The sequence below is a fragment of the Rutidosis leptorrhynchoides genome, chromosome 11 (assembly GCF_046630445.1).
Source record: "Rutidosis leptorrhynchoides isolate AG116_Rl617_1_P2 chromosome 11, CSIRO_AGI_Rlap_v1, whole genome shotgun sequence".
Taxonomy (NCBI): Eukaryota; Viridiplantae; Streptophyta; class Magnoliopsida; order Asterales; family Asteraceae; genus Rutidosis; species Rutidosis leptorrhynchoides.
In genome coordinates, this window is record NC_092343.1 from 320,554,669 (window position 1) to 320,577,521 (window position 22,853).

Sequence of the window (22,853 nt, forward strand, 5' to 3'; positions counted from 1 at the left end):
ACATATACAATGGATTGTTTCTGTACACATCGTGCAGGTAATCATAATTACGGTTACATTATAAAAGGGCATTTTAGGCATGAATAACACTTTTTTTTTGGTCAGTCAGTAAATTTCACTTGTGACAAATTGCGGTGCACAAGAAAGCAATCATACATTTTGACCAGCTCACTGTTTACGACTGCCAAGACCACGGATATTAAAACAATCCAAATGCAGACTAACGTAAAAAGTAGTAACTATTGCATAGCGTATGTTTAAATAGTAAATAACACATAATTACAAACATGTCAGTTACTGCCTTAAAGAACTTGTAACGATACAGGGCTACGATCAGGCTCACGAGATATCACCATTTCATGTATGAAAATTTTCTGCGGTAGAGAAGTAATTTTCGCCACAATTTTTTAGGGGCGAAAACATTTTCATCCGGGCGAAGTGGTAAAAAAAGGAGTCCAGACGGTGTGATATTTCCAATAACGAGTAAAGATTACAAATTATTAGGAAATTTTTGAGGAATTCAATCAAACAGTTGGAGGGTTATAGTACCGACACAATAATGAGCAACCATTAGACTTAAAGGATGTATCATTGAATACATGTAATGAACCATATCAAAATTTTAAATGTTAAATATACACGCTTATTAATTAAGACTGATATTTAGTATTGCAAGAGATAGAGAGGACATACCTTTTAATACTGAGCCACATCTACTGTCAAAGATGAAGTTGATTGTGGCACATCCTTAATATTTGGGCACTTCCAAATATAAAGTCGTTGAAGGTGAGTGAGATGTTGGACCACCTCTGAAATTGATTCCACATCATTAAAATTCCTGATTTCTAGAAAAGTTAGAGATGGTGGAAGAAGAAAAGATGTTGATGCATCAGAATTCATCTCATCTCCTTCCATTGCAAATGAAGTCACTCCGGAGTTAGAACCATCTAATCGTAAGATAACAAGTGAGGTCGGGTAATTCTGCAGCCCCCAGTCTGACATTGGCTTCTTTAACTCTCCTATTTCTAAACTCCTTAAATTAGGAGGCCACAACCCACATGGAAATGAATCATACCTAATTATCCTCATCTCTTCCAAAGATGTGAGACTTTGCAATTGCTCATGAGAAAAAGATTTTAGATTCTTACAATTAAAGACGTCAAGAGACCTGAGAGAGGATGGCAGCTCCTGCAATGTTGTTGACATACTCACTGATGTCATTGAATTACAATAAAATATGTGCAATTTCTCAACTATATTAGGGCAATTGTAACTCTCCAATGAATCACAATGAGAAAGAACAACTTCTTTAAGGACAGATTTCCTGTCGCTACTTCCAACATTAACCTCATTTTCTCCTATTGATACCAACTTTTCACAAAAAGATATAAAGAAATACTCAAGTGTCGATATTAGTCCAATTGACAACTCAACCAAATTTGGACAATTTTCTATTGTAAGTTGTGTTAACTTATCAAATGAGGGACCTACAAACCAACTAGGAAATTTCATTCCCCCATAGCTCCAAATGTTTAGTTGGTTCAACTTAGTGGGAGGCCTTAGCATTTGAAATACTTCATATTCTAGAATTGAATTCCGAGAATCATCAAATACATCACTCCATTCCATATCTTAACTCACAAGACCCTTCTTTCCCTCTAAGTTGGCATCCATAGCTTGTTGTGGATCTGTTACTTTTTCCAAACCACTAATGGAAAGTTCACCCTGAAGATTCAACATGTCTTTAAGGTCAGATACCTTGAAACCATTATCTCTTTCGATGAAATGTCCCGTTCTTATTGATTAAAAACGTTCCATATTAATTGATTTCGTTGCGAGGTTTTGACCTCTATATGAGACGTTTTTCAAAGACTGCATTCATTTTTAAAACAAACCATAACCTTTATTTCATAAATAAAGGTTTAAAAAGCTTTACGTAGATTATCAAATAATGATAATCTAAAATATCCTGTTTACACACGACCATTACATAATGGTTTACAATACAAATATGTTACATCGAAATCAGTTTCTTGAATGCAGTTTTTACACAATATCATACAAACATGGACTCCAAATCTTGTCCTTATTTTAGTATGCAACAGCGGAAGCTCTTAATATTCACCTGAGAATAAACATGCTTTAAACGTCAACAAAAATGTTGGTGAGTTATAGGTTTAACCTATATATATCAAATCGTAACAATAGACCACAAGATTTCATATTTCAATACACATCCCATACATAGAGATAAAAATCATTCATATGGTGAACACCTGGTAACCGACAATAACAAGATGCATATATAAGAATATCCCCATCATTCCGGGACACCCTTCGGATATGATATAAATTTCGAAGTACTAAAGCATCCGGTACTTTGGATGGGGTTTGTTAGGCCCAATAGATCTATCTTTAGGATTCACGTCAATTAGGGTGTCTGTTCCCTAATTCTTAGATTACCAGACTTAATAAAAAGGGGCATATTCGATTTCGATAATTCAACCATAGAATGTAGTTTCACGTACTTGTGTCTATTTTGTAAATCATTTATAAAACCTGCATGTATTCTCATCCCAAAAATATTAGATTTTAAAAGTGGGACTATAACTCACTTTCACTGATTTTTACTTCGTCGGGAAGTAAGACTTGGCCACTGGTTGATTCACTAACCTATAACAATATATACATGTATATCAAAGTATGTTCAAAATATATTTACAACACTTTTAATATATTTTGATGTTTTAAGTTTATTAAGTCAGCTGTCCTCGTTAATAACCTACAACTAGTTGTCTACAGTTAGATGTACAGAAATAAATTGATAAATATTATCTTGAATCAATCCACGACCCAGTGTATACGTATCTCAGTATTGATCACAACTCAAACTATATATATTTTGGAATCAACCTCAACCCTGTATAGCTAACTCCAACATTCACATATAGAGTGTCTATGGTTGTTCCGAAATATATATAGATGTGTCGACATGATAGGTCGAAACATTGTATACGTGTCTATGGTATCTCAAGATTGTAACAGTCCGAGTACAACCCGTAGTGGATATTGTCCGCTTTGCCCCGACGCACGGTGGCTCACGGTTTTGTTTCTCGGGACTCACCCTCAAAACGCGTCCACAAGAGGAGGTATCCACACCCTTTATAAGGGGTGTTTCGTTCTCCTCCCCCACCGATGTGGGATGAGTTCTCACACTCTCCCCCACTCAGGACACTGCGTCCCCGCAGTGCACATCGATGCGGGCCCCAGCTCTGATACCATCTTGTAACACCCTAGGCAAATCCCACATCACCCACAGACATGAGTGATCATGGGATTATAAGGTAATACTCACGCTTAAATGACACAACGCGTTTTGGGATCACAGGCTGAGTAGAAGTGCGAGTACGTTGTGGTTAAGCGTGCTCGGGCGAGAGCACTACCAGGATGGGTGACCTCCTGGGAAAGTGCTCGTCGTGTTTGGTCGCCAAGAAAAATCCGTGAGCAACCTACGGGGGAGACAAGGGTACGTCCCTATCTCTGCAAAGCGGACAATATCATGCTACGGGGATTTACCTGGGGTGTTACAAAGATTACATAATATACAATACAAGTTGATTAAGTTATGGTTGGAATAGATGTGTTACCAATTTTCACGTAGCTAAAATGAGAAAAATTATCCAATCTTGTTTTACCCATAACTTCTTCATTTTAAATCCGTTTTGAGTGAATCAAATTGCTATGGTTTCATATTGAACTCTATTTTATGAATCTAAACAGAAAAAGTATAGGTTTATAGTCGGAAAAATAAGTTACAAGTCGTTTTTGTAAAGGTAGTCATTTCAGTCGAAAGAACGACGTCTAGATGACCATTTTAGAAAACATACTTCCACTTTGAGTTTAACCATAATTTTTGGATATAGTTTCATGTTCATAATAAAAATCATTTTCTCAGAATAACAACTTTTAAATCAAAGTTTATCATAGTTTTTAATTAACTAACCCAAAACAGCCCGCGGTGTTACTACGACGGCGTAAATCCGGTTTTACGGTGTTTTTCGTGTTTCCAGGTTTTAAATCATTAAGTTAGCATATCATATAGATATAGAACATGTGTTTAGTTGATTTTTAAAAGTCAAGTTAGAAGGATTAACTTTTGTTTGCGAACAAGTTTAGAATTAACTAAACTATGTTCTAGTGATTACAAGTTTAAACCTTCGAATAAGATAGCTTTATATGTATGAATCGAATGATGTTATGAACATCATTACTACCTTAAGTTCCTTGGATAAACCTCCTGGAAAAGAGAAAAATGGATCTAGCTTCAATGGATCCTTGGATGGCTCGAAGTTCTTGAAGCAGAATCATGACACGAAAACAAGTTCAAGTAAGATCATCACTTGAAATAAGATTGTTATAGTTATAGAAATTGAACCAAAGTTTGAATATGATTATTACCTTGTATTAGAATGATAACCTACTGTAAGAAACAAAGATTTCTTGAGGTTGGATGATCACCTTACAAGATTGGAAGTGAGCTAGCAAACTTGAAAGTATTCTTGATTTTATGAAACTAGAACTTTTGAAATTTATGAAGAACACTTAGAACTTGAAGATAGAACTTGAGAGAGATCAATTAGATGAAGAAAATTGAAGAATGAAAGTGTTTGTAGGTGTTTTTGGTCGTTGGTGTATGGATTAGATATAAAGGATATGTAATTTTGTTTTCTTGTAAATAAGTCATGAATGATTACTCATATTTTTGTAATTTTATGAGATATTTCATGCTAGTTGCCAAATGATGGTTCCCACATGTGTTAGGTGACTCACATGGGCTGCTAAGAGCTGATCATTAGAGTGTATATACCAATAGTACATACATCTAAAAGTTGTGTATTGTACGAGTACGAATACGGGTGCATACGAGTAGAATTGTTGATGAAACTGAACGAGGATGTAATTGTAAGAATTTTTGTTAAGTAGAAGTATTTTGATAAGTGTATTGAAGTCTTTCAAAAGTGTATAAATACATATTAAAACACTACATGTATATACATTTTAACTGAGTCGTTAAGTCATCGTTAGTCGTTACATGTAAGTGTTGTTTTGAAACCTTTAGGTTAACGATCTTGTTAAATGTTGTTAACCCAATGTTTATAATATCAAATGAGATTTTAAATTATTATATTATCATGATATTATCATGTATGAATATCTCTTAATATGATATATATACATTAAATGTCTTTACAACGATAATCGTTACATATATGTCTCGTTTAAAAATCATTAAGTTAGTAGTCTTGTTTTTACATATGTAGTTCATTGTTAATATACTTAATGATATATTTACTTATCATAGTATCATGTTAACTATATATATATATATATATCCATATATATGTCATCATATAGTTTTTACAAGTTTTAACGTTCGTGAATCACCGGTCAACTTGGGTGGTTAATTGTCTATATGAAACATATTTCAATTAATCAAGTCTTAACAAGTTTGATTGCTTAACATGTTGGAAACATTTAATCATGTAAATATCAATCTCAATTAATATATATAAACATGGAAAAGTTCGGGTCACTACATTCGATAATAACCTTAGACAAAGTTTGTAGACTCGTTAACCCACCCATCCCTAAGGGTGTTTTGTTCAACAATGGAGTATCAGTCATGTCAAGATGTCTGAGGTTAATTAACTTATGAAAACTGAGCGGCAAGCTAATTAACTTCATACAATGACTGACCAACAAGCTTTGTAGATTATAAAGCTCACTAACCTCTTCTGGTACTTTTATGATGTCCGTTTCTGAAAAATTGAGGTATCGTAAATGTTTCAGAACACCAACAGATCTTGGTACATCTGTGATTGATTTTCAAGTTAAACTTAATACCCTCAAGAACTGTAATTGGGGAAGTAAGTCAACAAGCGTTCAGATCTATGTAGTTCCATGAGCTTTCCACTTTCTACACCTCGTTGACCTAAGTATGAATTGTGACGGAACTTCTTAAAAGCTTCATTCCTAGCATTTACATCCATCTTATCATCCAACATATAGAAGAAGTCCCCTGCAACACTTATTGCCAAGTCATTCATCAAGTCGTGCATGGTGTATTTGGATTCTTTACCCGTTAACTGCTGAAAAAATGACCTTGCTTGGAGTTCTTCAAAGTACTCGAAACCCACACTCTCCATTGACATGTTGCCGTTTGGCTGGTTCAGAAACCCCTCTGCCATCCACAATAACACTAGCTCTTTCTTGTTGAACCTGTAGTCCTTCGGGAATAAACAACAATAGGCAAAAAGTTGCTTTTGTTGAGAAGGTAGATCATAATAGCTTAGCTTGAGAGCCGGAAGGATACTATCATTTGAACTCCATATCTCACTCTTTAATAACTTATACCATTCATATTCATCATTTCCCTTTCCTTTCAAGACCCTCCCAATTGCTATCAATGCCAAGGGCAAACCCTTACATTTCTCAGTGATCAGTTGAGCAACTGATATTAGTGGTTGATGCTTGTAAAAATTATGCTCATCTAGTGCAGATTTAGCTAACAAGGACAATACATCTTTATCTGATAGAATCCCCAAATCATAAGGTTCAACACAGTTCATCACTGATGCAACCGTGGTCTTCCGTGTGGTAACGATGATTTTACTTCCTGGCGCCCCTTTAAGAGGTTTTTCAAGAACTTCCCATTTATCTTGGTCTTCATTCCAAACATCGTCTAACATGATTAGGAACCTTTTGTTTGAAAGCTTTTCTTTAAGTGCCACGTGAAGCTGATCCAAATTAACAAAGTTTTTGTTCTCTCCCGTGACAGCTTGATAGATCTGATTGCTAATAGTGAGTACATCAAACTCCTCCGAAACACAGACCCACCCCTTGAGATCAAACTCATCTATAACTTTTCCATTGTTGTACAAAAGTTGGGCAAGAGTTGTTTTCCCAACCCCACCTAAACCAACTATGGAGATGATGCTCACATTTTGATTACATGCTTCATCACCTAACAACTTGTTGAGCAATGCCTCTTGATCTGCTTCTCTACCGAAAACAACTTTAGACTTATCTATCAGTGATGTTTGTTCCTATCGTTTAAAACTTTTGTTTGATCTCTGTTGAGCTATGGCATTGTAACCTATACCTAGATCCTTTGCCTTCTCGACAAAGACCTTCAGTTTGTTGTTAATCTCATTTAGCATAGGTCTCATATTATAACCATACATAAAGTTATCAGCTATATCAGCCATATTAGTTAAAAAATTTGGTATGATATTGAACACCGATACCTCACCGGTGCCATGAGATTCATCATTGAAGTTTCTTCGCATAGTTTCGGTGGCCACATTATCGAGATTCATCATTGAAGCTTTTCCAGGTTGTTTGAAGATCTTTCAGCTGAGATTCAATTCCTTCAAATCCAGTCCGCTTTATCAAGCCACCAGAGAGTAGTTTTTCTAACAGCAGCAGTAACAACAATTTCAGCCATTAAAATTGATCAAAAGATTGTTTGGTTTGTTGTAAGGAAAAATGGATCTAGTAGTAGTGGATTTGAATAGATGAAAGGACAAAAAGTAAAACAGGTGTGACGCCCCATACAAAACCATCGTGTACGGATCATCAACAACAAGATCATTACAAGGTCAAACACTATATGCTGTTTGAAAACCGATTTGCATTGATAGTTAAAGCTAAGGGGTATAAAATACTATTAAATTTTAGAAGGAAATACTATTAAATACGATACAATTTTACACAAGATATTTATTTATTTATAGAATGGATATACTTAAACATTGCTACAACACTTATAGGCAGTGTACCTAATCGTACAGTAGTGTAGTTTTTAGTAAGCCCGGTTCGTTCCATAGGGAAAATCTTTAAACAAAGCTTAACGCTATATTAGTTTACTTTTATAAAAATACAAATATATATATAAGTAATATTATTATTATAAAGGGGGTTTTTTTACCGTTTAATGACCGGTTTGTCGATTTTAAAACTTTAGTCGCAGTTAAAACCAAATGTAAAATTTTAAATAAATAAAAGACTTAATTTAAAGCGTAAAGTAAATAACGATAATGAAATTGCGAATAATAAAAGTGCAATAAAATAAACTTGTGATAATTAAAAAGTGCAATTAAATACGATAACAATAAAAGTGCGATAATTAGAAGTGCAATTAAATACGATAACAATAAAAGTGCGATAATTAGAAGTGCAATTAAATATAAAATAAAGGAAATTAAATATGAAATAAAAGAATTATGCTTATTTAAACTTCCGTAATCATGATGTTTGACGTGTTGGTTTTAGTTTTATGCCCATGGGTTAATTGTTCTTTGTCCTGGATTATTTAATATGTCCATACGGATTTGTCCATAATAGTCCATCAGTCATAAATATAAAGAGCGAAAGCCTTCGTCAAATTATTCTTATTCCCGAAGTCAAATATTCCAACTAATTGGGGATTCGAATTGTAACAAGGTTTTAATACTTTGTTTAATGAATACACCAGGTTATCGACTGCGTGTAAACCAAGGTTTCACTACTTTGTTAACAATTACACCAATTACCCTTGAATGTAATTCACCCCTGTTTCAACAAGTCTATTAACTATTAATCCAGTTTCGTGTTCGATAAAATGAATAATTATTGGTATTTATAGATATCCCGCCCACCGTACCCAGTCAAGCGTATGTGGTTATATATAAATACGTCAAATTATAAGTTTGTATATTAAATTAACAAGGTATTGTTTAGTTAATATAAAACCCATTAATAGCCCATAGTCTAATTTCCACAAGTGTCGTTCTTTTATCCAAACCCCAATTATGGTACAAAGCCCAATTACCCAATTTTAGTAATTAGCCCAACATCATGATTACTTCGTTTTAAATAAGCATAATAATAACTTAGCTACGGGACATTAAATTAAAAAGGTTGAACATAACTTACAATGATTAAAAATAGCGTAGCGTTACACGGACAGAATTTCGACTTACACCCTTACAACATTCGCTAACATACCCTTATTATTAGGATTAAAATTAAAATTAAAATTAAAATATAAATTATAAATATAAATATAACGTATAGATATAGAGAGATTGATATATTATATGGTTTTTGTGATCAAACTGCGTTTGCTTTTATAGGGAATTGAGTCCAGGTGAGCTCCGCGACTCGCGCCCTTTTTGCTCTTCAAACTCTGCGAGTCGCGGAGTTTGTAATTACAGCTCACTCCATTTTGGCTCTTTGTTTACCGACGGTTTATTATATAAATATAATTTATATATATATAATTTATATAATTAATTATATATTATATTATATTTATATACATAGTTAACTTGTAATTTTTAGTCCGTTGCGTCGAGCGTTGAGAGTTGACTCTGGTCCCGGTTCCGGATTTTCGAACGTCCTTGCGTACAATTTAATATCTTGTACTTTGCATTTTGAATCTTGTACTCTTGTAATTTCGAGACGTTTCTTATCAATAATTGGAACCTCTTTGATTGTATTTTGTACTTTTGAGCTTTTTGGTCGTTTGCGTCTTCAATTTGTCGAATCTGTCTTTTGTCTTCACCTTTTAATATTTAAACGAATATCACTTGTAAATAGAACAATTGCAACTAAAAGCTTGTCTTTCTTGGGGAATAATGCTATGAAATATATGTTCGTTTTTAGCATTATCAAATATTCCCACACTTGAGCGTTGCTTGTCCTCAAGCAATATAGTCTTGAAATACTAGAATCACTTCTTTATTCTTCACACTTTGTACATCAGTGATTTCTATACGGCGGTATAAACAATGGTAGTAACGTTATGGTTTACAGTCCCACATGACTATAAAAATTTAGATCCATTAAGGAAACTGGATCTTTATGAAAACATTTGATCTTTTGAAAATTAAATCTAGTTTTTACCCTAGATAAGTTTTCCGGAATAACCCTTTACCGGTGTTTGCAAATTATTTTTGTGGGTTTGGTGGGTTTCATATTTGAAAATTTTAGCTCAAAACTTATGGTTTTGTGTCACCCACTTGCTAACCTTGTATTTGGAAAGCAACACGTCCAGTTTACTTGTCCCGTATATTACCTTTCGGTAAACTACCGTCCGGTTGTAAAGGAAAGCGTTGAACAAGCAACTGTTAAGGCAATGTCCCCTGACATGCTTTTAATTATGGTCTATAACGTGTCGGACGCAATTACTATCCTTTGTAGGAGCAATAGTAAAGCTCACCCTTTTAATTTGTCAGTCTGGCACAAGGTCCTGTCTTTGACCATGCTATGCAACCACCGTTCTTACGGTTGACACCCGATTTAGTTCAGGTGACCTAATGAATTCCAGGTGAATTCCTAAGATTTTACGTTCAATGGTAATGAACGCGTTAAAAAATTGGGTTTTCAGAAAACAAATCGGTTTGTATTTTGATCAAAATATTTTCTCGTTCAAGCTCGAATTTAGATATCATCTGAAATGTCCCGTTCTTATTGATTAAAAACGTTCCATATTAATTGATTTCGTTGCGAGGTTTTGACCTCTATATGAGACGTTTTTCAAAGACTGCATTCATTTTAAAACAAACCATAACCTTTATTTCATCAATAAAGGTTTAAAAAGCTTTATGTAGATTATCAAATAATGATAATCTAAAATATCCTGTTTACACACGACCATTACATAATGGTTTACAATACAAATATGTTACAACAAAATAAGTTTCTTGAATGCAGTTTTTACACAATATCATACAAGCATGGACTCCAAATCTCGTCCTTATTTAAGTATGCGACAGCGGAAGCTCTTAATAATCACCTGAGAATAAACATGCTTAAAACGTCAACAAAAATGTTGGTGAGTTATAGGTTTAACCTATATATATCAAATCATAATAATAGACCACAAGATTTCATATTTCAATACACATCCCATACATAGAGATAAAAGTCATTCATATGGTGAACACCTGGTAACCGACATTAACAAGATGCATATATAAGAATATCCCCATCATTCCGGGACACCCTTCGGATATGATATAAATTTCGAAGTACTAAAGCATCCGGTACTTTGGATGGGGTTTGTTAGGCCCAATAGATCTATCTTTAGGATTCGCGTCAATTAGGGTGTCTGTTCCCTAATTCTTAGATTACCAGACTTAATAAAAAGGGGCATATTCGATTTCGATAATTCAACCATAGAATGTAGTTTCACGTACTTGTGTCTATTTTGTAAATCATTTATAAAACCTGCATGTATTCTCATCCCAAAAATATTAGATTTTAAAAGTGGGACTATAACTCACTTTCACAGATTTTTACTTCGTCGAGAAGTAAGACTTGGCCACTGGTTGATTCACGAACCTATAACAATATATACATATATATCAAAGTATGTTCAAAATATATTTACAACACTTTTAATATATTTTGATGTTTTAAGTTTATTAAGTCAGCTGTCCTCGTTAGTAACCTACAACTAGTTGTCCACAGTTAGATGTTTATAATAAAAATCATTTTCTCAGAATAACAACTTTTAAATCAAAGTTTATCATAGTTTTTAATTAACTAACCCAAAACAGCCCGCGGTGTTACTACGACGGCGTAAATCCGATTTTACGGTGTTTTTCGTGTTTCCAGGTTTTAAATCATTAAGTTAGCATATCATATAGATATAGAACATGTGTTTAGTTGATTTTAAAAGTCAAGTTAGAAGGATTAACTTTTATTTGCGAACAAGTTTAGAATTAACTAAACTATGTTCTAGTGATTACAAGTTTAAACCTTCGAATAAGATAGCTTTATATGTATGAATAGAATGATGTTATGAACATCATTACTACCTTAAGTTCCTTGGATAAACCTACTGGAAAAGAGAAAAATGGATCTAGCTTCAACGGATCCTTGGATGGCTCGAAGTTCTTGAAGCAGAATCATGACACGAAAACAAGTTCAAGTAAGATCATCACTTGAAATAAGATTGTTATATTTATAGAAATTGAACCAAAGTTTGAATATGATTATTACCTTGTATTAGAATGATAACCTACTGTAAGAAACAAAGATTTCTTGAGGTTGGATGATCACCTTACAAGATTGGAAGTGAGCTAGCAAACTTGAAAGTATTCTTGATTTTATGTAACTAGAACTTGTAGAATTTATGAAGAACACTTAGAACTTGAAGATAGAACTTGAGAGAGATCAATTAGATGAAGAAAATTGAAGAATGAAAGTGTTTATAGGTGTTTTTGGTCGTTGGTGTATGGATTAGATATAAAGGATATGTAATTTTGTTTTCATGTAAATAAGTCATGAATGATTACTCATATTTTTGTAATTTTATGAGATATTTCATGCTAGTTGCCAAATGATGGTTCCCACATGTGTTAGGTGACTCACATGGGCTGCTAAGAGCTGATCATTGGAGTGTATATACCAATAGTACATACATCTAAAAGCTGTGTATTGTACGAGTACGAATACGGGTGCATACGAGTAGAATTGTTGATGAAACTGAACGAGGATGTAATTGTAAGCATTTTTGTTAAGTAGAAGTATTTTGATAAGTGTATTGAAGTCTTTCAAAAGTGTATAAATACATATTAAAACACTACATGTATATACATTTTAACTGAGTCGTTAAGTCATCATTAGTCGTTACATGTAAGTGTTGTTTTGAAACCTTTAGGTTAACGATCTTGTTAAATGTTGTTAACCCAATGTTTATAATATCAAATGAGATTTTAAATTATTATATTATCATGATATTATCATGTATGAATATCTCTTAATATGATATATATACATTAAATGTCTTTACAACGATAATCGTTACATATATGTCTCGTTTAAAAATCATTAAGTTAGTAGTCTTGTTTTTACATATGTAGTTCATTGTTAATATACTTAATGATATGTTTACTTATCATAGTATCATGTTAACTGTATATATATCCATATATATGTCATCATATAGTTTTTACAAGTTTTAACGTTCGTGAATCACCGGTCAACTTGGGTGGATAATTGTCTATATGAAAGATATTTCAATTAATCAAGTCTTAACAAGTTTGATTGCCTAACATGTTGGAAACATTTAATCATGTAAATATCAATCTCAATTAATATATATAAACATGGAAAAGTTCGGGTCACTACAGTACCTACCCGTTAAATAAATTTCGTCCCGAAATTTTAAGCTGTTGAAGGTGTTGACGAATCTTCTGGAAATAGATGCGGGTATTTCTTCTTCATCTGATCTTCATGCTCCCAGGTGAACTCGGGTCCTCTACGAGCATTCCATCGAACCTTAACAATTGGTATCTTGTTTTGCTTAATTCTTTTAACCTCACGATCCATTATTTCGACGGGTTCTTCGATGAATTGAAGTTTTTCGTTGATTTGGATTTCATCTAACGCAATAGTGAGATCTTCTTTAGCAAAACATTTCTTCAAATTCGAGACGTGAAAAGTGTTATGTACAGCCGCGAGTTGTTGAGGTAACTCAAGTCGGTAAGCTACTGGTCCGACACGATCAATAATCTTGAATGGTCCAATATACCTTGGATTTAATTTCCCTTGTTTACCAAATCGAACAACGCCTTTCCAAGGTGCAACTTTAAGCATGACCATCTCTCCAATTTCAAATTCTATATCTTTTCTTTTAATGTCAGCGTAGCTCTTTTGTCGACTTTGGGAAGTTTTCAACCGTTGTTGAATTTGGATGATCTTCTCGGTAGTTTATTGTATAATCTCCGGACCCGTAATCTGTCTATCCCCCACTTCACTCCAACAAATCGGAGACCTGCACTTTCTACCATAAAGTGCTTCAAACGGCGCCATCTCAATGCTTGAATGGTAGCTGTTGTTGTAGGAAAATTCTGCTAACGGTAGATGTCGATCCCAACTGTTTCCGAAATCAATAACACATGCTCGTAGCATGTCTTCAAGCATTTGTATCGTCCTTTCGCTCTGCCCATCAGTTTGTGGATGATAGGCAGTACTCATGTCTAGACGAGTTCCTAATGCTTGCTGTAATGTCTGCCAGAATCTTGAAATAAATCTGCCATCCCTATCAGAGATAATAGAGATTGGTATTCCATGTCTGGAGACGACTTCCTTCAAATACAGTCGTGCTAACTTCTCCATCTTGTCATCTTCTCTTATTGGCAGGAAGTGTGCTGATTTGGTGAGACGATCAACTATTACCCAAATAGTATCAAAACCACTTGCAGTCCTTGGAAATTTAGTGATGAAATCCATGGTAATGTTTTCCCATTTCCATTCCGGGATTTCGGGTTGTTGAAGTAGACCTGATGATTTCTGATGCTCAGCTTTGACCTTAGAACACGTCAAACATTCTCCTATGTATTTAGCAACATCGGCTTTCATACGCGGCCACCAAAAATGTTTCTTGAGATCCTTGTACATCTTCCCCGTTCCAGGATGTATTGAGTATCTAGTTTTATGAGCTTCTCTAAGTACCATTTCTCTCATATCTCCAAATTTTGGTACCCAAATCCTTTCAGCCCTATACCGGGTTCCGTCTTCCCGAATATTAAGATGCTTCTTCGATCCTTTGGGTATTTCATCCTTTAAATTTCCCTCTTTTAAAACTCCTTGTTGCGCCTCCTTTATTTGAGTAGTAAGGTTATTATGAATCATTATATTCATAGATTTTACTCGAATGGGTTCTCTGTCCTTCCTGCTCAAGGCATCGGCTACCACATTTGCCTTCCCCGGGTGGTAACGAATCTCAAAGTCATAATCATTCAATAATTCAATCCACCTACGCTGCCTCATATTCAGTTGTTTCTGATTAATTATGTGTTGAAGACTTTTGTGGTCGGTATATATAATACTTTTGACCCCATATAAGTAGTGCCTCCAAGTCTTTAATGCAAAAACAACCGCTCCTAATTCCAAATCATGCGTCGTATAATTTTGTTCGTGAATCTTCAATTGCCTAGACGCATAAGCAATCACCTTCGTTCGTTGCATTAATACACAACCGAGACCTTGCTTTGATGCGTCACAATAAATCACAAAATCATCATTCCCTTCAGGCAATGACAATATAGGTGCCGTAGTTAGCTTTTTCTTCAATAACTGAAACGCTTTATCTTGTTCATCATTCCATTCAAATTTCTTCCCTTTATGCGTTAATGCAGTCAAGGGTTTTGCTATTCTGGAAAAGTCTTGGATGAACCTTCTGTAGTAACCAGCTAGTCCTAAAAACTAGCGTATGTGTTTCGGAGTTTTCGGGGTTTCCCACTTTTCAACAGTTTCTATCTTTGCCGGATCCACCTTAATACCTTCTTTGTTCACTATGTGACCGAGGAATTGAACTTCTTCCAACCAAAATGCACACTCTGAAAACTTAACAATTCTTCCTTCCTCAATACTTCTAACACCTTTCTCAAATGTTCACCGTGTTCTTGATCATTCTTTGAGTAAATAAGTATGTCATCAATGAAAACAATGACAAACTTGTCAAGGTATTGTCCACACACTCGGTTCATAAGGTTCATGAACACAGCTGGTGCATTAGTTAAACCAAACGGCATGACCATAAACTCGTAATGATCGTAACGTGTTCTGAAAGCAGTCTTTGGAATATCATCTTCTTTCACCCGCATTTGATGATACCCGGAACGTAAGTCAATCTTTGAATAAACAGACGAGCCTTATGGTTGATCAAATAAGTTGTCGATTCTCGGTAGTGGGTAGCGGTTCTTGATGGTAAGTTTGTTCAACTCTTGGTAGTCGATACACAACCTGAATGTACCATCTTTCTTCTTGACAAACAAAACAGGAGCTCCCCACGGTGATGTGCTTGGTCGAATGAAACCACGCTCTAAAAGTTCTTGTAATTAGCTTTGCAGTTCTTTCATCTCGCTGGGTGCGAGTCTGTAAGGAGCACGAGCTATTGGTGCAGCTCCTGGTACAAGATCTATTTGAAATTCAACGGATCGATGTGGGGGTAATCCCGGTAATTCTTTCGAAAATACATCGGGAAATTCTTTTGCAATGGAAACATCATTGATGCTCTTTTCTTCAGTTTGTACTTTCTCGACGTGTGCTAGAACAGCATAGCAACCTTTTCTTATTAGTTTTTGTGCCTTCAAATTACTAATAAGATGTAGCTTCGTGTTGCCCTTTTCTCCGTACACCATTAAGGGTTTTCCTTTTTCTCGTATAATGCGAATTGCATTTTTGTAACAAACGATCTCTGCTTTCACTTCTTTCAACCAGTTCATACCGATTATCACATCAAAACTCCCTAACTCTACTGGTATCAAATCAATCTTAAATGTTTCGCTAACCAGTTTAATTTCTCGATTCCGACATATATTATCTGCTGAAATTAATTTACCATTTGCTAATTCGAGTAAAAATTTACTATCCAAAGGCGTCAATGGATAACTTAATTTAGCACAAAAATCTCTACTCATATAGCTTCTATCCGCACCCGAATCAAATAAAACGTAAGCAGATTTATTGTCAATAAGAAACGTACCCGTAACAAGCTCCAGGTCTTCCTGTGCCTCTGCCGCATTAATATTGAAAACTCTTCCGCGGCCTTGTCCATTCGTGTTCTCCTGGTTCGGGCAATTTCTAATAATGTGGCCCGGTTTTCCACATTTATAACAAACTACATTGGCATAACTTGCTCCGACACTACTTGCTCCGCCATTACTTGTTCCGACACCATTTGTTCCTTTCGTTCTATTAACCCCTGGTCCGTAGACCTCACACTTTGCCGTGCTATGACCATTTCTTTTACACTTGTTGCAAAATTTGGTGCAGAACCCCGAGTGATACTTTTCACACCTTTGGCATAGCTGCTTCTGATTGTTGTTGTTGTTGTGGTTATTATTGTTGTTGGGAGGATTGTTGTAGTTGCTGTTGTTGTTGTTGTTGTTGTTGGGCCATTTGTTGTAGTTGCGATTGATGTTGCGATTGTTGGGATAATTGTTACGATTATTGTTGTAATTGCTGTTGTTGTATTGGTGATTCTTATCACCGTTTTCCTCCCACTTTCTTTTGACTTGCTTCACATTGGCCTCTTCAGCAGTCTGTTCTTTAATTCTTTCTTCAATCTGGTTCACTAGTTTGTGAGCCATTCTACATGCCTGTTGTATGGAGGCGGGCTCGTGTGAACTTATATCTTCTTGGATTCTTTCCGGTAATCCTTTCATAAACGCGTCAATCTTCTCTTCCTCATCTTCGAATGCTCCCGGACATAATAGGCACAATTCTGTGAATCGTCTTTCGTACGTGGTAATATTAAATCCTTGGGTTCGTAACCCTCTAAGTTCTGTCTTGAGCTTATTGACCTCGGTTCTGGGATGGTACTTCTCGTTCATCAAGTGCTTGAATGCTGACCACGGTAGTGCATACGCATCGTCTTGTCCCACTTGCTCTAGATAGGTATTCCACCATGTTAACGCAGAACCTGTGAAGGTATGTGTAGCGTACTTCACTTTGTCCTCTTCAGTACACTTACTTATGGCAAACACCGATTCGACCTTCTCGGTCCACCGTTTCAATCCGATCGGTCCTTCAGTTCCATCAAATTCCAAAGGTTTGCAGGCAGTGAATTCTTTGTAGGTGCATCCTACACGATTTCCTGTACTGCTAGATCCAAGGTTATTGTTGGTATGTAGCGCAGCTTGTACTACGGCTATGTTTGAAGCTAGAAAAGTACGAAATTCCTCTTCATTTATATTCACGGTGTGTCGAGTAGTCGGTGCCATTTCCTTCAAAATAATCAAATGGAACAAGTTAATCATACAGAATATTAAGAGTAGTTAATAGTATTTCGTAGCATAATATGAACTCATTTATAAAAGCTTTTTCTTCTTTATATTAGCGTTTTATAAGTTTAAATTCGGGTAGTACCTACCCGTTAAGTTCATACTTAGTAGCTAATATACAATTCAACTACTACAATTCTATATGAAAAACTGATTATAATAATATTTCGCGTTCAAACTTTTACATAATATTTTACAAACTTACAATACCGCTTATTTTACAGATAGCATGAAATATAGCACACAATAAATTTGATACAAGATGGTTGTGAAGATAATTCTAGCTAGTACACAAGTCGTTCAGCAAAGGCAATAAAGACACGTAATTCATACGTCCAGAAACAAGTCATGCATTCTGGTTTTACTAGGATTACTTCCCATCCTTGGTCTTGTGGAACATAACTGTTATGGCCGTTGATAAGACAGCGTGTTGTAACGTCATCAAAGGGACGAGGGTTACGTAATGTCCAACAGTCCCGTAACAATCTAAAAACCTCATTTCTTACCCCAATTATCGACTCCGTCACTTGTGGGAACGTTTTGTTTAATAGTTGTAGCCCGATGTTCTTGTTCTCACTTTGGTGAGAAGCGAACATTACTAATCCGTAAGCATAACATGCTTCTTTATGTTGCATGTTAGCCGCTTTTTCTAAATCACGAAGTCCAATATTCGGATATATTGAGTCAAAATAATTTCTTAACCCATTGCGTAAAATAGCATTTGGGTTCCCCGCAATATATGCGTCAAAGTAAACACATCGTAACTTATGGATTTCCCAATGTGATATCCCCATCTTTCGAACGAAAGCCTTTTTTTAAACCAAGGCATTCTTAGAACATTCTTCGAATGTCTTACAAACTGATCTTGCCTTAAATAGTTCTACCGAAGAATTCTGACCGACTCTAGACAAGATTTCATCAATCATGTCTCCGGGTAGGTCTCTTAAAATATTGGGTTGTCTATCCATTTTGTGTTTTTATACTGTAAAATAGACAAGAGTTAGATTCATAAAAAAAAAATACTTATTAATACAAGCAATTTTTACATATATCATAAAGCATAAGCACAATATATTACATATATTACACCACACGAATACAACTATCTTATTCCAACTCGCTTGTTTCTTCTTCTTTGGTTTTGGTTCGTTTTGCCAAGTTTCTAGGGATATATGATGTTCCCCTAATATGAGCCGTCATTTTCCACATTGGTTTAGAAAAACCTGGTGGTTTAGAGTTTCCCGGGCCATTGTTACAACTTAAGGACTTCGGGGTTTGACGATACATATAAAGTTCATCGGGGTTGGAATTAGATTTCTCTATTTTTATGCCCTTTCCCTTATTATTTTCTTTTGCCTTTTTAAATTCAGTTGGGGTAATTTCTATAACATCATCGGAATTCTCGTCGGAATCCGATTCATCAGAGAATTGGTAATCCTCCCAATATTTTGCTTCCTTGGCGGAAACACCATTGACCATAATTAACCTTGGTCGGTTGGTTGAGGATTTTCTTTTACTTAACCGTTTTATTATTTCCCCCACCGGTTCTATTTCTTCATCCGGTTCCGATTCTTCTTCCAGTTCCGATTCTTCTTCTGGTTCCGACTCTTCTTCCGGTTCCTCTTCGGGAACTTGTGAATCTGTCCATGAATCATTCCAATTTACATTTGACTCTTCATTATTATTAGGTGAGTCAATGGGACTTGTTCTAGAGGTAGACATCTATCACATAATATCAAACGCGTTAAGAGATTAATATATCACATAATATTCACATGTTAAAAATATATAGTTTCCAACAAAATTTGTTAAGCAATCATTTTTCAAGTAAACACGGTCGAAGTCCAGACTCACTAATGTATCCTAACAAACTCGATAAGACACACTAATGCAAAATTCTGGTTCTCTAAGACCAACGCTCGGATACCAACTGAAATGTCCCGTTCTTATTGATTAAAAACGTTCCATATTAATTGATTTCGTTGCGAGGTTTTGACCTCTATATGAGACGTTTTTCAAAGACTGCATTCATTTTAAAACAAACCATAACCTTTATTTCATCAATAAAGGTTTAAAAAGCCTTATGTAGATTATCAAATAATGATAATCTAAAATATCCTGTTTACACACGACCATTACATAATGGTTTACAATACAAATATGTTACAACAAAATAAGTTTCTTGAATGCAGTTTTTACACAATATCATACAAGCATGGACTCCAAATCTCGTCCTTATTTAAGTATGCGATAGCGGAAGCTCTTAATAATCACCTGAGAATAAACATGCTTAAAACGTCAACAAAAATGTTGGTGAGTTATAGGTTTAACCTATATGTATCAAATCATAATAATAGACCACAAGATTTCATATTTCAATACACATCCCATACATAGAGATAAAAGTCAATTATATGGTGAACACCTGGTAACCGACATTAACAAGATGCATATATAAGAATATCCCCATCATTCCGGGACACCCTTCGGATATGATATAAATTTCGAAGTACTAAAGCATCCGGTACTTTGGATGGGGTTTGTTAGGCCCAATAGATCTATCTTTAGGATTCGCGTCAATTAGGGTGTCTGTTCCCTAATTCTTAGATTACCAGACTTAATAAAAAGGGGCATATTCGATTTCGATAATTCAACCATAGAATGTAGTTTCACGTACTTGTGTCTATTTTGTAAATCATTTATAAAACCTGCATGTATTCTCATCCCAAAAATATTAGATTTTAAAAGTGAGACTATAACTCACTTTTACAGATTTTTACTTCGTCGGGAAGTAAGACTTAGCCACTGGTTGATTCACGAACCTATAACAATATATACATATATATCAAAGTATGTTCAAAATATATTTACAACACTTTTAATATATTTTGATATTTTAAGTTTATTAAGTCAGCTGTCCTCGTTAGTAACCTACAACTAGTTGTCCACAGTTAGATGTACAGAAATAAATCGATAAATATTATCTTGAATCAATCCACAACCCATTGTATACATATCTCAGTATTGATCACAACTCAAACTATATATATTTTGGAATCAACCTCAACCCTGTATAGCTAACTCCAACATTCACATATAGAGTGTCTATGGTTGTTCCGAAATATATATAGATGTGTCGACATGATAGGTCGAAACATTGTATACATGTCTATGGTATCTCAAGATTACATAATATACAATACAAGTTGATTAAGTTATGGTTGGAATAGATTTGTTACCAATTTTCACGTAGCTAAAATGAGAAAAATTATCCAATCTTGTTTTACCCATAACTTCTTCATTTTAAATCCGTTTTGAGTGAATCAAATTTCTATGGTTTCATATTGAACTCTATTTTATGAATCTAAACAGAAAAAGTATAGGTTTATAGTCGGAAAAATAAGTTACAAGTCGTTTTTGTAAAGGTAGTCATTTCAGTCGAAAGAACGACGTCTAGATGACCATTTTAGAAAACATACTTCCACTTTGAGTTTAACCATAATTTTTGGATATAGTTTCATGTTCATAATAAAAATCATTTTCTCAGAATAACAACTTTTAAATCAAAGTTTATCATAGTTTTTAATTAACTAACCCAAAACAGCCCGCGGTGTTACTACGCCGGCGTAAATCCGGTTTTACGGTGTTTTTCGTGTTTCCAGGTTTTAAATCATTAAGTTAGCATATAATATAGATATAGAACATGTGTTTAGTTGATTTTAAAAGTCAAGTTAGAAGAATTAACTTTTGTTTGCGAACAAGTATAGAATTAACTAAACTATGTTCTAGTGATTACAAGTTTAAACCTTCGAATAAGATAGCTTTATATGTATGAATCGAATGATGTTATGAACATCATTACTACCTTAAGTTCCTTGGATAAACCTACTGGAAAAGAGAAAAATGGATCTAGCTTCAACGGATCCTTGGATGGCTCGAAGTTCTTGAAGCAGAATCATGACACGAAAACAAGTTCAAGTAAGATCATCACTTGAAATAAGATTGTTATAGTTATAGAAATTGAACCAAAGTTTGAATATGATTATTACCTTGTATTAGAATGATAACCTACTGTAAGAAACAAAGATTTCTTGAGGTTGGATGATCACCTTACAAGATTGGAAGTGAGCTAGCAAACTCGAAAGTATTCTTGATTTTTTGTAACTAGAACTTGTAGAATTTATGAAGAACACTTAGAACTTGAAGATAGAACTTGAGAGAGATCAATTAGATGAAGAAAATTGAAGAATGAAAGTGTTTGTAGGTGTTTTTGGTCATTGGTGTATGGATTAGATATAAAGGATATGTAATTTTGTTTTCATGTAAATAAGTCATGAATGATTACTCATATTTTTGTAATTTTATGAGATATTTCATGCTAGTTACCAAATGATGGTTCCCACATGTGTTAGGTGAATCACATGGGCTGCTAAGAGCTGATCATTGGAGTGTATATACCAATAATACATTCATCTAAAAGCTGTGTATTGTACGAGTACGAATACGGGTGCATACGAGTAGAATTGTTGATGAAACTGAACGAGGATATAATTGTAAGCATTTTTGTTAAGTAGAAGTATTTTGATAAGTGTATTGAAGTCTTTCAAAAGTGTATAAATACATATTAAAACACTACATGTATATACATTTTAACTGAGTCGTTAAGTCATCGTTAGTCGTTACATGTAAGTGTTGTTTTGAAACCTTTAGGTTAACGATCTTGTTAAATGTTGTTAACCCAATGTTTATAATATCAAATGAGATTTTAAATTATTATATTATCATGATATTATCATGTATGAATATCTCTTAATATGATATATATACATTAAATATCTTTACAACGATAATCGTTACATATATGTCTCGTTTAAAAATCATTAAGTTAATAGTCTTGTTTTTACATATGTAGTTAATTGTTAATATACTTAATGATATGTTTACTTATCATAGTATCATGTTAACTATATATATATATCTATATATATGTCATCATATAGTTTTTACAAG

At 34.4% G+C, this 22,853-nt stretch overlaps 1 protein-coding gene across 1 annotated transcript; it reads right to left on the reverse strand.

The window, feature by feature from the left end:
* Positions 1-696: 696 nt before the first annotated feature.
* LOC139875693 (putative disease resistance RPP13-like protein 1) lies at positions 697-7,379 on the reverse strand. Its single transcript, XM_071863007.1, has 5 exons — positions 7,163-7,379; positions 5,915-7,087; positions 5,611-5,819; positions 1,642-1,725; positions 697-1,371 (listed from the first exon to the last, which is right to left on the reverse strand). The coding sequence occupies exons 1-5, from the start codon at positions 7,377-7,379 to the stop codon at positions 697-699; spliced, it is 2,358 nt and encodes a 785-aa protein (XP_071719108.1).
* Positions 7,380-22,853: the final 15,474 nt, after the last annotated feature.

What these genes read in the sequence shown, in the direction of transcription:
- LOC139875693 (XM_071863007.1), bottom strand. Translation starts at nt 7,379, where the DNA reads ATGAATCTCGATAATGTGGCCACCGAAACTATGCGAAGAAACTTCAAT. An exon ending in CGAGAAGGCAAAGGATCTAG is followed by an intron (nt 7,088 to 7,162) that starts GTATAGGTTACA and finishes CATCACTGATAG; the next exon opens with ATAAGTCTAAAGTTGTTTTC. An exon ending in GTCTACAAACTTTGTCTAAG is followed by an intron (nt 1,726 to 5,610) that starts GTTATTATCGAA and finishes TTGAATCTTCAG; the next exon opens with GGTGAACTTTCCATTAGTGG.